The sequence below is a fragment of the Protomyctophum parallelum genome, assembly GCF_964188405.1.
Source record: "Protomyctophum parallelum genome assembly, chromosome: 5".
NCBI lineage: Eukaryota > Metazoa > Chordata > Actinopteri > Myctophiformes > Myctophidae > Protomyctophum > Protomyctophum parallelum.
The window spans coordinates 4,428,720-4,446,219 of NC_139702.1; the positions used below are offsets into that span (position 1 = coordinate 4,428,720).

At 48.2% G+C, this 17,500-nt stretch overlaps 1 protein-coding gene across 1 annotated transcript in view; it reads right to left on the reverse strand.

The window, feature by feature from the left end:
- mad1l1 (mitotic arrest deficient 1 like 1) overlaps nucleotides 1-17,500 on the reverse strand; it is a 157,220-nt gene that overhangs the window by 27,227 nt on the left and 112,493 nt on the right. Inside the window, exon 16 of the mRNA XM_083764745.1 lies at nucleotides 6,624-6,870. Within this exon, the coding sequence (XP_083620871.1) occupies nucleotides 6,624-6,870 (247 nt within the window). The remainder of the gene's footprint in view (nucleotides 1-6,623; nucleotides 6,871-17,500) is intronic.

A 17,500-nucleotide genomic window follows, 5' to 3' on the forward strand; every position in this document is an offset into this window, starting at 1 on the left:
TTCCCTACTTGTAAAGCTCTTTGTATAAAAGCCGTTAATACAAATGCAGACCATTTACCGATATTATTCAGTCGGCCGCTGCTCTCGACAGAGTGAAGTGCCGCTGAAACTTACTAATACACATTACTCGACAACAGTGCAATAACGGTAATGGGCATCTGGGCTGGGGGAATTGAATAATTGTGGGTGATGGAGACAGCGTGAGATAGCTCTGCTTAGACAGATTTGATCGCGTCTGTAATTTCCTCACAGAGACACCATAGCCTCTAATCATTACCGTTGCTGCAGGGCAGAATGCACTCTTCTCCATATTTACACTTATTATTATTTTGTAAATGAATGCCCTGCTTCGTTATAGTAGAATATTGTTTGTCACACAAAAGCGCAAAAACATGTTTGTTAACAAGTTTTCCACAAAACAGCGGCATTATAAAACAAAAATCATGTTTTTGTTGTTGTTGTGGGCTGTTTCCGATGGTGAAGGGATTTATCTGCTAATGCTCGTTTGAACGTGGAACGTTCACTTGTACTTAGTTGAGTAATAGGAATATCTATACTTTGACTCAAATACTGCAGTTGAGATCTAGTTTGTCCACCACTGGATGGGAGAGGCCTTTGTCAAGTGCAAAACTTTGAACAGAGAGCACATATCTATACATATCCCGACCTCACAATATCTCTGCTACTGCAGGGAAGAAAACAAAGAAATTAACATTTTTGAGGAAATTAGGAAAACCCTGTATTTAGAAAACAAAGCAATACTGCCTCATCAAAGTTGGTGTTGCGACTTATAGTGTCTGAGCAAATGGACAGTGTCAAGTATACGGGATGATGTACGATGATAAAATTACCCCTCACTTCACGCAGGTGTGATTATTATTTTTCTTTACAGCCAAAGTACAAGCTAATATTACTGTACAGTAAGGCTGCACGATATTATCCAACATGTACCTTCAGAGTGGAGGGTTGAGCAAATCTACTCTACTCTGACCACCCCACCCCCCCTCTCCTCTCTGACGCACGCACACACGCCCTTAAATGGTCATTTCCGTGACATTTGGGGACCCGCCTGAGAGTTCACAGGATCCAATAGAGCCGCTGGGGTGTTCCCATGGTGCTCTTGATGTACAGGCAGCCGACGTTCTGCCAGTTCTTCTCCAACAGAGACACCAGAAACATGACGGCCACCAGCTCCTCCTCTGTCATGTCCACATGGCCCACCAGCTCCTCCTCTGTCATGTCCACATGGCCCACCAGCTCCTCCTCTGTCATGTCCACATGGCCCACTGCAACACTCAGACAAAGCAGCTTCTTCAACTGGAACCTGACGGTGGACTTGACCTCATTCACCTTGACGTTTAGGTCATCGTGGTGGCTGAGCAGGACGGGGAACTTGCCCGCCTTGTTCAGCCCGGGACCCGGCAGACGAGGGATAAGCTTGATCAGCGACTCCAAAGCATACGCTGTCAAAAATATGGACAAAGCGTTCCCCGGGTCTAACATGAACGTAAAATGAAGCCTGAAATTCCTTGCACTCTAATGCACTGTAAGTCGCCATCTTTCTTGATCCGTTCTGGTCCAGCTGGCCATTGGCTGGCCCAGACAACGAGGCGGGACTTCCCCCCTTCTTCTCCGTTGGTTTTTATTTTGACTCGAGTGGGAGGGGAATCCCGATCATAGACTGTAACGGTAGCCACGCCCCTCAGAACATACGCGACTTTATGGTCATTTATTTTATAAATGGGACCATAATTTTCCAAAAAGAATATTATGACATTAGAAATGAGACTTTAAACTAGTGACTGGAAGCAGAAAGTATTCATGACCATGTTTATTAAGGTAATACAGTCTAGGTGAAGTTGGGCCCAAATACATGGGCCTCTATGGAGCTATGGGGCTTTTTGGGTCCAGTCCAGCGCCACAACAGGCCATTATATGAACTTTCAGGAAGTCCCGATTTCAAAAGAGGCTTCACGAAATATCTGGCTGACTGCCCTCCGAAGCCAGGAAGGCGTTGTGCGTCTTGACGAGCTTCTTGTCCTTGTTGTAGCTCTTAAGGGCTTCGACGTCCATGTAGGGGAGTCGGGCGGCCTTGGCTTCGTCGCAGTGCTGCTGGTTTCCCAGGACGCACACGGAGAAGCGGGGCCTGGGGACGGACGGCAGTCTGACGGGGCCTGGGGACGGACGGCAGTCTGACGCTGCCTGGGCCTGGGGACGGACGGCAGTCTGACGGGGCCTGGGGACGGACGGCAGTCTGCCTGGGCCTGGGGACGGACGGCAGTCTGACGCTGCCTGGGGACGGACGGCAGTCTGACGCTGCCAGAGAAACGCTTGTCCTTCTGCGGATCCTAGTTCCTCAGAGCGACCTGCAGTTCCACGGTCTCCACGAAATGCCTAAGCTTGTCCTTTGATCCCTGCATGACCTCGTGCACTGCATCGCGTATCGTGTCCGTTGACAGCTTGCTCATTTTGGTTCAAGGTACCTTCTTGGTCCCTTAATTAACAGAAGATGTTCAAATCTATACTTATTTCTGTACAAAATGTTGGAGGACGGGTGTATTATTGTGTTTTTTAGGACCTGTATGGTGGTGTCTATAGTTATAGTCTTCTGGTTTCCCTGGCCAAATAATGTTTCATAGCGTTCATTTTAACCCTTACTTACAACTATCCCCAACCCGAACCATAAGATGGAGACAACTCCTGAAGTAAACAACACACACAGAGATAACAAATGACATCTATACTGTATGTCTCTCTCTCCTCTTTCTACAAAATACACAAAGTGAATTATTGTTTCGTAACCTAACATGTTACGAAAACATGTCATTCAGGTGCTGGTGGAGCCTCTGACCGACCCTACTACTATTCTTTCTACTCTGACTAATACGGTTTCTTAGGCAGAGATATAGAGACAGAGACGGTGGGAAGAATGGATAAGGTGTGTTGAGGGAGATAAGGGGGAGAGACCGAGGGAGGGAGCGAGAGAGAGACGCGCACACACACACACACACACACACACACACACACACACACACACACACACACACACACACACACACACACACACACACACACACACACACACACACACACACACACACACACACACACACACACACACACACACACACACACACACACACACACACACACACACACACACACACACACACACACACACACACACACGCAATAACCCTGCCAACACTGTGTACTGGAACATCAACACAATGATGGACATACCGTTGCTAATAAAGGGTGCTTCAACTGTGTTCAAAAGCACTTTGATTACAATTGACAATGATTTTTTTTAGGCTGATAAGCACTTCAGCTAATTACAACACATTTTTTTGGTACCAATATCCATTTAGTATGCATTTCTGTTGTGCATTATCCATATGACAATTCAAATTGGATGGTTTCATTACTAGCTAGGAGTTTTCTTTTCTTTTCTTTTTTTCTTCTCTTCTCTGCAAAGTGCATTAAATGGAAATCCAACTTTTGAAGAGAGCAGATCATGGGGTGTGAAACGACAGCTCTCATCAAGCTGAAGCGCGTAACGACATCTCCCCAGTGGTCGGCCACGGCGCAGGCCTCTCACTGACAAGGATGTTGTCACTTGAAAATTGGATGCAGTGTGGAGATTTAGTGGAGGGTCACCGGGGCCAGGGAGAGACACATTTGTACCACATAAGCACCAGAAATAGCCCCGCTCTACGAGCAGGGCTGGGCTGTCACCATTACGATTACAGTTGGCTATGAATTGTCGTGCAAATAATTTACGATAATTGTGTTTTTGGCATTATGGGGATGTCACGATTACAACATTTTATTTGATGATTAATTGTCACACAGATACTTACAATTAACGGAATAACACATTAGTTCTGTTTGCCTTTTAGGCTTTGTAATCAAAAATTCCACAAATATGACACATATCTCAAACATACAACGGAGTCACTGACATACTGAAGAATACACTTTCAATTTCCGTTATAAGCTTGCAGATCTGCTATTCAAATGCAAAGATAATTGCGATTATCTCTCAGACTCAAATAAATGTGATGAGCACGTGGTGATTATGTAGTGATTGTGGCCGGCCTGTCTACCAGCTCAAAAGACGTCACAAACCGTGACAGAGCGCAGAATAAAGCAACGCTCACAGCACAGCTGACAGAAGCTGCACATAAAAACTACACCAGAGTTTCTATTACAAAAGGAACCAAAGGATAAAATTGTGTATGCTCGCCAGCTATACTGAGGCATTGATGCAGGTAATATCCTCACTCTCAATTAACTGGCTGTTAATCCGATGAGCTGGCACCTTTCTCTACCTTGCCTACAGCGCTATATAGACAGACAGACAGACAGACAGACAGACAGACAGACAGACAGACAGACAGACAGACAGACAGTAGACGGTAGAATCATAAGTAAAGCATGAGCCAGAGCGGTATATATTTCTATATATCTACAGCTTCCCTAACGAATGGTTTTCTGAGACAAACACTGCCCAAAAAACAAGGATTACGGGCAGATATACTAACTACATGTAGAGGCCATGTAAATCCAGTAGATGTACGGGTGAGTATACGGTTGTTTACCTGCCCGGAATCAGCAAATCTACGGTATGTACAGTATAGATGTCCGAATTGTACCAACTTAAATATGATGCAAGGCCCCCTGCTGTGGCTGCTTCCTACCAGTCACATGTCTTGGGCAAGAATCCCCCCACAACCCCTATCTCCCACCCCCCACAACCCCTAGCTCCCACCCCCCACAACCCCTAGCTCCCACCCCCCACAACCCCTAGCTCCCACCCCCCACAACCCCTAGCTCCCACCCCCCACAACCCCTAGCTCCCACCCCCCACAACCCCTAGCTCCCACCCCCCACAACCCCTATCTCCCACCCCCCACAACCCCCTAGCTCCCACCCCCCACAACCCCTATCTCCCACCCCCCACAACCCCTATCTCCCACCCCCCACAACCCCTATCTCCCACCCCCCACAACCCCTAGCTCCCACCCCCCACAACCCCTATCTCCCACCCCCCACAACCCCTAGCTCCCACCCCCTAGCTCCCACCCCCCACAACCCCTATCTCCCACCCCCACCCCCCACAACCCCTATCTCCCACCCCCACCCCCCACAACCCCTATCTCCCACCCCCCACAACCCCTATCTCCCACCCCCCACAACCCCTAGCTCCCACCCCCCACAACCCCTATCTCCCACCCCCCACAACCCCTAGCTCCCACCCCCCACAACCCCTATCTCCCACCCCCCACAACCCGTAGCTCCCACCCCCCACAACCCCTAGCTCCCACCCCCCACAACCCCTATCTCCCACCCCCCACAACCCCCTAGCTCCCACCCCCCACAACCCCTATCTCCCACCCCCCACAACCCCTATCTCCCACCCCCCACAACCCCTAGCTCCCACCCCCCACAACCCCTAGCTCCCACCCCCCACAACCCCTAGCTCCCACCCCCCACAACCCCTATCTCCCACCCCCCACCCCCCACACCCCTAGCTCCCACCCCCACAACCCCTATCTCCCACCCCCCACAACCCCTATCTCCCACCCCCCACAACCCCTAGCTCCCACCCCCTAGCTCCCACCCCCCACAACCCTTATCTCCCACCCCCCACAACCCCTATCTCCCACCCCCACAACCCCTAGCTCCCACCCCCACAACCCCTATCTCCCACCCCCCACAACCCCTATCTCCCACCCCCCACAACCCCTATCTCCCACCCCCCACAACCCCTAGCTCCCACCCCCCCACAACCCCTAGCTCCCACCCCTTTATTGGCCTGATGGTGGCCGGTTTGTGTGACAAAAACATAAAAAGATATACGGTTACAATGGGATAAGATTGAGAACATAGAGGCTAGTTTGCACAGACATGTGTGTGTGTGTGTGTGTGTGTGTGTGTGTGTGTGTGTGTGTGTGTGAGAGTGTGTGTGTGTATGTGTGTGTGTGTCATTTGTATTAACAGTAAAAAAAAAAAATAGTAGTAGCAAAGGAAAAAAGGAAAAGCAAAAAGATAAACACACTTCTAGGTAAACACACTTATAAGTGGCGATTCCTTATTCAAATACCGTAGCTGTGTAAGCAAATCCCAAAATCAAAACTGCACTCCATGTAGACAAGGGCATGGACCCCCCAACTGCATTGTGCATCACAGGGCTAATACCAGTTAACCCATTCTGACCTGAGATAAGATTCATACGAGGTTTCCGCCGGACACACGCTGGTCTGATGAACCCATTCTGACCTGAGATCAGATTCATACGAGGTTTCCGCCGGACACACGCTGGTCTGATGAACCCATTCTGACCTGAGATCAGATTCTAAAAATGTCAGTCGCTCTTCGATTTTTCAAAAAATAGCAGACCTACAAGCTCGTATCGCGCCACTCGGTGGCGCGATATGAGCTTGTAGATCTGCTATTTTTAAATAGCTAAAGCATAACATGATGCTGACACCAAAATGGGTGCCCGGTCAGAATGGGATAATGACCTGATTGCAAGGGCCTAATTATGAATTGCTGTGTGTGTGTGTGTGTGTGTGTGTGTGTGTGTGTGTGTGTGTGTGTGTGTGTGTGTCTCTTACCCTGCACCTCCTGTGACGGAGGCAGACTGAGGCTGGCGCCGCCGTGCGCTGCGTTGGAGTCGTCGTCTGGCGCGTGGGGCGTCAGGGTGCCGGCGGCCCCGCCCTCCTGCAGCGAGCGCAGGTGCTCGCGCAGGCGTGTCACTTCCTCCTGGAGGGCCTCCACATCCTGCTGCCGCTGTTGCTTGGCAACGCTGGTGGGGTTCATCCTGAAGTGGAGGACCCGGGTCTTTACGGGGTCATAATCTCCCTGAGAGAGAGAGAGAGAGAGAGAGAGAGAGAGAGAGTTGTATGTGTTTGTTTTTTGTTTTGCATTTTTGTGGATCCGAAATTAGTAGGCTATGACAAGACACCCTACTATACCCCACTAGACAACTGCGGAAAACTGATAAAAATCAACCCCCGTCCGACAAATCTTTATACGGATGAAATATTAGGCAGCAGTGTGCAAACGTGATTGACAAAAAGCGAGGTAGATCTTTAATTTTATGTCCTCCCAAAATTTGCTCCGATATTCGTCCGGAAAAAAACCCCACATGTGTGTGTGTGAACACCTTTACACTCTTTACATTTTATTCATTCAAAAAGTGACATAGTGCGGCTTTAATGCAGTTTTGTAGTGTCAAGCTAATGTAGCAGAATTGCCTACAAGCTTGGCCATTTTCACTATATCAGAAACATTCTGAAAGTGAGAAGGGAAAGGGAAGGGAAAGTGTGCTTGCGGGTTTTATGGATATGTATATAAAAGTATATAAGTTATACAAGCTTTAAACCAGACAGCGGCGACAGACTAACACATAACTAGCTAACCACTAAAAGGGCCACTTCACCCCTTTTGCAAACAGATCTTATTTAAATGATGTTTAGGACACAAGAAACACTTTCATGGGGTTTGTGTGTGTGTGTGTGTGTGTGTGTAATATGTGTTTTCATTTTATTCTTTTGCAAAAGCTTTCTCCACATTAACCCATTCTGAACGGGCACCCATTTTGGTGTCAGCATCATGTTATGCTTTAGCTATTAAAAAATAGCAGATCTACAAGCTCATATCGCGCCACCGAGTGGCACGATACGAGCTTGTAGGTCTGCTATTTTTGAAAAAAAATCGAAGAACGACTGACATTTTTAGAATCTGATCTCAGGTCAGAATGGGTTAATCAGACCAGTGTGTGTCCCAGTGGAAACCTCGCATGAATCTGATCTCAGGTCAGAATGGGTTAACTGAAAGACACTAGTATAGAGCCCTGAGGGACTCTGATAAACCATATAGGGTTTGAGTCAGTCGTTAAAGGGATAGTTCACACACAAAACTACTTTTCTTTTTCCTATTGATTACTGACCCTGTGAAGCCTTCAATTCATGGAGATAAAAAAAATAATAAAAAAATAATAAAAAAACATTCCTCCAGGCCAATAATTTGATGACCGGCAGAGCTCTCTGGTAGGAAACTCAAACGGTCTCCATTGAGTCTCTGCTGGTCATCAAACTATTGGCTTATAGGACAAAAATAAAACAAAACTCAAAAATACCATAAGTCTTTATTGTTCTGGGTGAACTATCCCTTTAAGGGGCCTTTCAAACGGGAAGCGAGGAACGCACACGTTGTTGCCTGGATCAACGCAGAGTTCTGCTACAGGTCTGCTCCAGAGGGGCGCGACAACGCAGAGTTCTGCTACAGGTCTGCTCCAGAGGGCGCGACAACGCAGAGTTCTGCTACAGGTCTGCTCCAGAGGGGCGCGACAACGCAGAGTTCTGCTACAGGTCTGCTCCAGAGGGGCGCGACAACGCAGAGTTCTGCTACAGGTCTGCTCAAGAGGGGCGCGACAACGCAGAGTTCTGCTACAGGTCTGCTCCAGAGGGGCGCGACAACGCAGAGTTCTGCTACAGGTCTGCTCCAGAGGGGCGCGACAACGCAGAGTTCTGCTACAGGTCTGCTCAAGAGGGGCGCGACAACGCAGAGTTCTGCTACAGGTCTGCTCAAGAGGGGCGCGACAACGCAGAGTTCTGTAATGGAATCTGCGGACATGTGCTCAAAAGACAAATCACAATAATGAATAATGAGGCAACACAAGAATTCTGAGGTATAGAATATAGAGATTTACTCGAGCAGGAGACAGACTTCCCAACATATAGCCACAAGGCATGACCATGTGTGGACAGTGACGTCATAAACCAGGGCTGTAACTTTGAGTATTCTACATGTTTATATATAGATTTCCACGACAGTTCTGCTACAGGTCTGCTCCAGAGGGGCGCGACAACGCAGAGTTCTGCTACAGGTCTGCTCCAGAGGGGCGCGACAACGCAGAGTTCTGCTACAGGTCTGCTCCAGAGGGGCGCGACAACGCAGAGTTCTGCTACAGGTCTGCTCCAGAGGGGCGCGACAACGCAGAGTTCTGCTACAGGTCTGCTCAAGAGGGGCGCGACAACGCAGAGTTCTGCTACAGGTCTGCTCCAGAGGGGCGTGACAACGCAGAGTTCTGCTACAGGTCTGCTCCAGAGGGGCGCGACAACGCAGAGTTCTGCTACAGGTCTGCTCCAGAGGGGCGCGACAACAACGCAACCGTAAAAAAAAAGAAGCTAAACAGAATGCAGCTCTGGTGAGTCGCGGGTGTGTGTGTGTGTGTGTGTGTGTGCACAAAACAACAAACACATTCACGGGACCGCGCTCACATAAATACGCGTGCGTTGTCGCACTGCGACTGCTCCGCGCAAAAACGCAGGTCTCATTGGAAATGAACTATAGGCGCATTAAATCGCTACCACGTTTGAAAGGCCCTAAAGACTGCATACGAAGCTTGCTGCTATGCGAAGCTTGTAGGTCAGCTATACTTTTGACATTTACATTTTTTACTTCAGTAAAGCATCAACAGTTTTGGACATAATGAGGTTTCCACACGACAAAATGTAATATGGAGACAGAATACAAAATAATGCAAAGGTTATATAATATCCTGTTTCTAAACGTGTACGTCTGAATCCCATAGTGTCACACACACGCCATTCTAGGACAAGGATCTGAAAAATTAATTAAATCTATTTTAATAAGATGAATTTCATTACAAGCGTGCCAGCCCAGATCCCCCCCCCCCGTGGGGCCTGGATTATTGACGATTTTAGGGTTGGAACGTGGCTAAGGTACTGTACCTTATGACGCACAACAGCACTGGTATTAACATTAATAAATAATACTGCTTTACCCCCAGAGGGGGTGGGGGGGGGGGACATCGACGTTAGCACATTATAGTGTGATATATTAGCATATTCAACATTTGAATTAAAAGGCTGTTGTGTTGTTTAAACATGACTTAGCCTACAATGTATGTCGTCGTACTAATCACATTTTAATGAAACATCTTCAACAAGCTGTGTGCGCACAAACAAGACAACACCGCCATCCCATTAGAAATGCAGCATAGCAGTACGGCAATGTACTGGTGGTAATTTTAACAACCTGGAGGATAGCACTACAGCATCCATCTACCTGAATGGATTGAAGCCAAGGTGGATTGATTGACTGAGGTGTTTATTGACAAAAAAAGCATAGATGACCTTATCATACATCAGTGGTTGTCAAACCGTTTCAGGCCAATTGACCCCCAATTGATATACACTTGGCCGTAGTCACCCTTGTTTTGTGCCAGGGACCCCCAGAAGACCAAATGCTTTAAACTTCTAAAAGCTTCTGCATCTGTTGTTGTTGTTTTTTTTTTAAACGTATAAAGTATATGCATGAAGGGGTTAAAATGTATACGAACGAGAAAAACACAATAGAGCAGGGGTACTCAACTGGCGGACCGCGGTCCGCGACCGGACAGCGGACCACCTCTTTGCGGACCACAAAAAAAAGAAAAAAGAAAAGTCTTTTTTTTTCAAGTTAATAATATAAATAACATCAGATGGTACATTTCTCATGTGAAATTGCTGCAAAGGCCCCCAAAATGTCCCCCAAGGGCCCCCAAAATTCTGGCGCGCGCTACGCGCGCACAGTGTGGCCTGCCAGGGCGTATAACTCCCGGCCTGATTTGGAGTTCCACTCCGGGCCTGCACTCTGCACCCCATTATCGGTTGGGTGGAAGGGGATCTGATTTGTATAAGCTTGGCTTGACCATACTAAACGGGAATAGAGCCCCGCTCTCCGATGGACGCCGCGCATGGGACCGGACCTCGGTCTTATTCAAAAACATATCTGTGGACCTTCATCATTTCTAGTTGAGGACCCCTGCAATAGAGCATGCACATCCACTAAGTAAACGCCAGCTGCCGGGCCGAGGTCAAAAGTAGAAGAAAAACTAGAAAAAGTGCCCCTCGGGACACAGGTCTCCACCAGGCCAGGTCAGGCTGAGGGACACAGGTCTCCACCAGGCCAGGTCAGGCTGAGGGACACAGGTCTCCACCAGGCCAGGTCAGGCTGAGGGACACAGGTCTCCACCAGGCCAGGTCAGGCTGAGGGACACAGGTCTCCACCAGGCCAGGTCAGGCTGAGGGACACAGGTCTCCACCAGGCCAGGTCAGGCTGAGGGACACAGGTCTCCACCAGGCCAGGTCAGGCTGAGGGACACAGGTCTCCACCAGGCCAGGTCAGGCTGAGGGACACAGGTCTCCACCAGGCCAGGTCAGGCTGAGGGACACAGGTCTCCACCAGGCCAGGTCAGACTGTGCAAAATTTGGCATCAACCGGGTTAACGGTGCCGGAGGCTATAGCTGTGGACGGACGGACAGATGGACGGACGCATGCACGCACGCACGCGGACGGGCTGAAAAACATACTCTCCCTTCAGCCTTCAGCTGGTGGAGACAAAGAATCTGTCAAATTATAGAAACACATAAAAGGCGGAGGTGGTTATCAGCCGAGACACAGGGAAAAGTAAAATCAATAATAAATCAATTCATACTCAATTCCATAGAACAGTGGTTGAAAACCACTGTTCTATGGAATTGAGTATGAGTGGTCCCCAGTTAAATGATGGCGGGTTCATAACCAAATGGACGTTATAGATCTTTAACTCTTGACCCGTACGGGTCCATTTAATTTATTTTGAAGCTCTCAGGAGTTAAATTATTGTTAAACTTACATTACATTACATATGTACATTACTTAATTCACTAGAAGTCTACACAATTAGAGAATGTAGAAGAATTGTTATACAGCATGAAATTGTGGACAAAATCTCACCCAACACAATATTCAACGTTTTGGGTCTGAGCGGCTAAATGTCATCAAATGGTGGTCCCGTGGCTCAGATGGGTCTGAGAGGCTAAATGTCATCAAATGGTGGTCCGTGGCTCAGATGGGTCTGAGAGGCTAAATGTCATCAGATGGTGGTCCCGTGGCTCAGATGGGTCTGAGCGGCTAAATGTCATCCAATGGTGGTCCCGTGGCTCAGATGGGTCTGAGAGGCTAAATGTCATCAAATGGTGGTCCCGTGGCTCAAATGGGTCTGAGAGGCTAAATGTCATCAAATGGTGGTCCGTGGCTCAGATGGGTCTGAGCGGCTAAATGTCATCCAATGGTGGTCCCGTGGCTCAAATGGGTCTGAGAGGCTAAATGTCATCAAATGGTGGTCCGTGGCTCAAATGGGTCTGAGAGGCTAAATGTCATCAAATGGTGGTCCGTGGCTCAAATGGGTCTGAGAGGCTAAATGTCATCAAATGGTGGTCCCGTGGCTCAGATGGGTCTGAGAGGCTAAATGTCATCAAATGGTGGTCCCGTGGCTCAGATGGGTCTGAGCGGCTAAATGTCATCAAATGGTGGTCCCGTGGCTCAGATGGGTCTGAGCGGCTAAATGTCATCAAATGGTGGTCCCGTGGCTCAAATGGGTCTGAGAGGCTAAATGTCATCAAATGGTGGTCCCGTGGCTCAAATGGGTCTGAGAGGCTAAATGTCATCAAATGGTGGTCCGTGGCTCAAATGGGTCTGAGAGGCTAAATGTCATCAAATGGTGGTCCCGTGGCTCAGATGGGTCTGAGAGGCTAAATGTCATCAAATGGTGGTCCCGTGGCTCAGATGGGTCTGAGCGGCTAAATGTCATCCAATGGTGGTCCCGTGGCTCAGATGGGTCTGAGCGGCTAAATGTCATCAAATGGTGGTCCGTGGCTCAAATGGGTCTGAGCGGCTAAATGTCATCAGATGGTGGTCCGTGGCTCAAATGGGTCTGAGAGGCTAAATGTCTTCAAATGGTGGTCCCGTGGCTCAAATGGGTCTGAGAGGCTAAATGTCATCAAATGGTGGTCCCGTGGCTCAAATGGGTCTGAGAGGCTAAATGTCTTCAAATGGTGGTCCCGTGGCTCAAATGGGTCTGAGAGGCTAAATGTCTTCAAATGGTGGTCCCGTGGCTCAAATGGGTCTGAGAGGCTAAATGTCTTCAAATGGTGGTCCCGTGGCTCAAATGGGTCTGAGAGGCTAAATGTCATCAAATGGTGGTCCCGTGGCTCAAATGGGTCTGAGCGGCTAAATGTCATCAAATGGTGGTCCCGTGGCTCAAATGCTGAATACATAATGAGCCTTTATATGAAAAGGGTTGAAAAGCACCGCCATAGAACATGGGCACTGCTGCTATTCAGCCAGCTCTTCATGAAGAGCAGGCACTCAAGTTACGGATTGCAGCTTTAAGCCCTTTTCAATTTCTTAACCGATTCCATGCCGCCACTAGAGGGCGAGGCCAATATCAGTGAATTGCGCGAAAAACCAAAAGAAGAAGAGCCCCTTGGCCCACCAGGAAGTGATGCAATCCTGCCCTGTAGTCAGGGGCTCAACCAAGGGGCCAGCTATGCACTCCAACGTTGAAGCGCTGGGCCCTAGTGGTAAGAGGAAGGACTGCAGGCGGACCCGTGGATTCTTGACTAGCGCCCAATGTTAAAGCCCAGCTGCACTTCCGCATTTGGACACCAAAATTTGGTGCCCAAATGCTGAATCAGCGAATAGACGGTACTTCCGGCAGCCTTCCGGGTGCTTCAAAACGCCACTGAGCAACTTCCACTGACATGAATAGCGGAGGGGGCGGAGCTTCGCGCCAGTTTAGTCTCTATCCGCTAGACGATTCGGATGTAGGCTGTCTAACATGTAGGCTGTCTAACATGTAGGCTGTCTAACATGTAGGCTGTCTAACATGTAGGCTGTCTAACATGTAGGCTGTCTAACATGTAGGCTGTCTAACATGTAGGCCGTCTAACATGTAGGCCGTCTAACATGTAGGCCGTCTAACATGTAGGCCGTCTAACATGTAGGCCGTCTAACATGTAGGCCGTCTAACATGTAGGCTGTCTAACATGTAGGCTGTCTAACATGTAGGCTGTCTAACATGTAGGCTGTCTAACATGCGAGTAATTTTTAATTACTAGATTAAATGACATTAATCAAAAACGAGATTTCTCCTTTTGGCACACGGGCAAACGGGCCAAAAACAAGACTTTGCGTTCTTGGCATGTTTTGTGTAAAAAAAGAAAAGAAAGAAAAAGACGATCTATACAAGCTTTGTTCATCAGCCGTTTATGAAAACGTTTTGAAAATGTTTGCCTGGGAGAAGGACATGCCCAACATACTGTACACATGCCAGGGTTACACACACAGAGAGAGAGAGAGACTTTATGAATTTTGCAGAGACCGAGAACCCGGTGAAGGTTGCAGACTGAGGACTAGCGCTCTGTGAAAAGCAACTTAAGTTTGTCATGGAATGATTTCTTCCCTCTGCTGTTCTCTCTCTTTATCCCCTAAGGCATTCTGCAGCGCCCGAGCAAATGAGGGTGTCCATCTTAACTTAACGTCAATATCACAGTAACACACACACACACACACACACACACACACACACACACACACACACACACACACACACACACACACACACACACACACACACACACACACGCACACACACAGTGCTCTTGATTACTGGCAGAATTAGATTGCATTCGCCCCCCCCCCGAGGTGACGTTTACCAGATAAGCTACAGGCACGGGGATTGGGGGCGTGGTGGGCAGAAAGTCAGCTCTGTCGGGTGGAAACCTCACCTACAAAACTGTTACTTTTCAGGATTAACCCATTCTGACCTGAGATCAGATTCATACGAGGTTTTCCACTGGACACACACTGGTCTGATGAACCCATTCTGACCTGAGATCAGATTCTAAAAATGTCAGTCGTTCTTCGATTTTTTTCAAAAATAGCAGACCTACAAGCTCGTATCGCGCCACTCGGTGGCGCGATATGAGCTTGTAGATCTGCTATTTTTCAATAGCTAAAGCATAACATGATGCCGACACCAAAATGGGTGCCCGTTCAGAATGGGTTAAAATAGAAAAATTGCAATTTATGATAATTTATAAAATAAAAATAAAAAGCAGGAAAGAGGAACAAAGCAAACGCTATAATATCATTATATGTACTGAAAATAGAAGATCTGAGATATTGGTATTGATACATTTTCAGTTAAAGCATCTGTGTGATTTAAAATGTTAGCTTTGGCTAATCAAAAATAGCAGATAGATACTGTATATACAATATTTCCCAGGTTGTGGTCAAAACAAGCTATATTCAACGGCCCCATAACTAAAGACCTGATGATCGCGTTTACAAAATGTACTTTCCGGGTGAAAAAAAGACGACCGTCTGCCCCTCCAGACAGCCTCTGTTTACATATCCTGGACACATTGGGGGTCCGGTGGGTTGACGAAATAAGGCAAAAACACACAAACACAACGGTGGTGGAAGTGGTGGAAGAATTGTATTTATTTTATTTGATGCATAAATGCATATGCATATTTGATGCATAAACCTTTATGTCTGTGTTGGTAAAAACAAAAATTGAACCAATGAAAAGTAGCAAACGACGCTTCAAAAACTCTTAACTCCATTGGACCCTCAAACTGTCTGCTATAAAAAAGGTAACTCCACCACCTCTTCCCCTCTCATGACAATATAAACTTTGATTATTGCTTTGTTTTCAAAATATAAGATCTTCTGAAAAAGGAACATTTTGTTGAGTTAGGTGGTTTATTCCCGACAGCAGAGAGATATATCTTGGCTGAAAACAGCAGATGCTGTACACAAATCTCATGAGCCATTTCCACCCAATGTTGGTCCTAGAATAGAGATATGTGGATAAAGCCAGCCACTATGTTTTCAGAAATAAAGCCCTGTATAATTCAGAAGGAACAGAGTAAGCTTTCTCCGATTCGATGAGCAGAACAACATGTGTACAGTATTTATAACGGGTAGGCCATTTGGACTGGACGATAACACACATGCATGCACGCACACACACACTCGGCCTTGTTTACACACACACACACACACACACACACACACACACACACGTCCTTGAGTGGGTTCCAGGGGGCCCCCAGCCAAAGTAGTTACTCCCAGCATCACTTTAACCACTTTATCCATTTAACCCATTCTGACCTGAGATCAGATTCATACGAGGTTTCCGCCGGACACACACTGGTCTGATTAACCCATTCTGACCTGAGATCAGATTCATACGAGGTTTCCGCCGGACACACACTGGTCTGATTAACCCATTCTGACCCGATTCTAAAAATGTCAGTCGTTCTTCGATTTTTCAAAAATAGCAGACCTACAAGCTCTTAGCGCGCCACTCGGTGGCGCGCTATGAGCTTGTAGATCTGCTATTTTTCAATAGCTAAAGCATACATAATGCTGACACCAAAATGGGTTCCCGTTCAGAATTACTTAATTGTTGCAGATATACAAGCTCTGCTCTTTTTCAATATTTCTGAAAAATATTTAAAAAAAAATGTGTGGAAACTTTTGAATAATGTTGGCACAAAGCACAGGTTTCCCTCCCCATCCTGAGCACCATGCTGGGCCTGTTATTCAGCGTTATTCAGAGTACTTGCCTCCCCATCCTGAGCACCATGCTGGGCCTATTATTCAGCGTTATGCAGAGCACTGCCTGGTGTCGAGTGCTGATAACGTGGGGGAGGAGATATGCAAATGAGCACAGTAAACTCTGTGCATGCCTGGTGTAAACTTTTCTCTCTTCACATCCACAGGAAAAGCAGTCAGCAGAAAATCTGTCTGACTGTCCCTCGTTGCCCGTCTGTGTCTCTCCGTCTGTGCCCGTCTGTCTCTGTCTCTCTCTCATTCTGTCTCTGTCTCTCCGTCTGTCTCTGTCTCTCCGTCTGTCTGTGTCTCTCCGTCTGTGCCCGTCTGTCTCTGTCTCTCCGTCTGTGCCCGTCTGTCTCTGTCTCTCCGTCTGTGTCTCTCCGTCTGTGCCCGTCTGTCTCTGTCTCTCCGTCTGTGTCTCTCCGTCTGTGCCCGTCTGTCTGTGTCTCTCCGTCTGTCTCTGTCTCTCCGTCTGTGCCCGTCTGTCTCTGTCTCTCCGTCTGTGTCTCTCCGTCTGTGCCCGTCTGTCTGTGTCTCTCCGTCTGTGCCCGTCTGTCTCTGTGTCTGTGCCCGTCTGTGCCCGTCTGTGCCCGTCTGTCTGTGTCTCTCCGTCTGTCTCTGTCTCTGTCTCTCCGTCTGTGCCCGTCTGTCTGTGTCTCTCCGTCTGTGCCCTGTTCTGTCTCTGTCTCTCCGTCTGTGCCCGTCTGTGCCCGCTGTCTGTGCCCGTCTCTCTCTGTGCCCGTCTGTCTGTGTCTCTCCGTCTGTGCCCGTCTGTCTGTGTCTCTCCGTCTGTGCCCGTCTGTCTGTGTCTCTCCGTCTGTGCCCGTCTGTCTCTGTCTCTCCGTCTGTCTGTGTCTCTCCGTCTGTGCCCGTCTGTCCTGTGTCTCTCCGCCTGTGCCCGTCTGTCTGTGTCTCTCCGCCTGTGCCGTCTGTCTGTGTCTCTCCGTCTGTGCCCTTCTGTCTCTGTCTCTCCGTCTGTGCCCGTCTGTCTGTGTCTCTCCGTCTGTGCCCGTCTGTCTGTGTCTCTCCG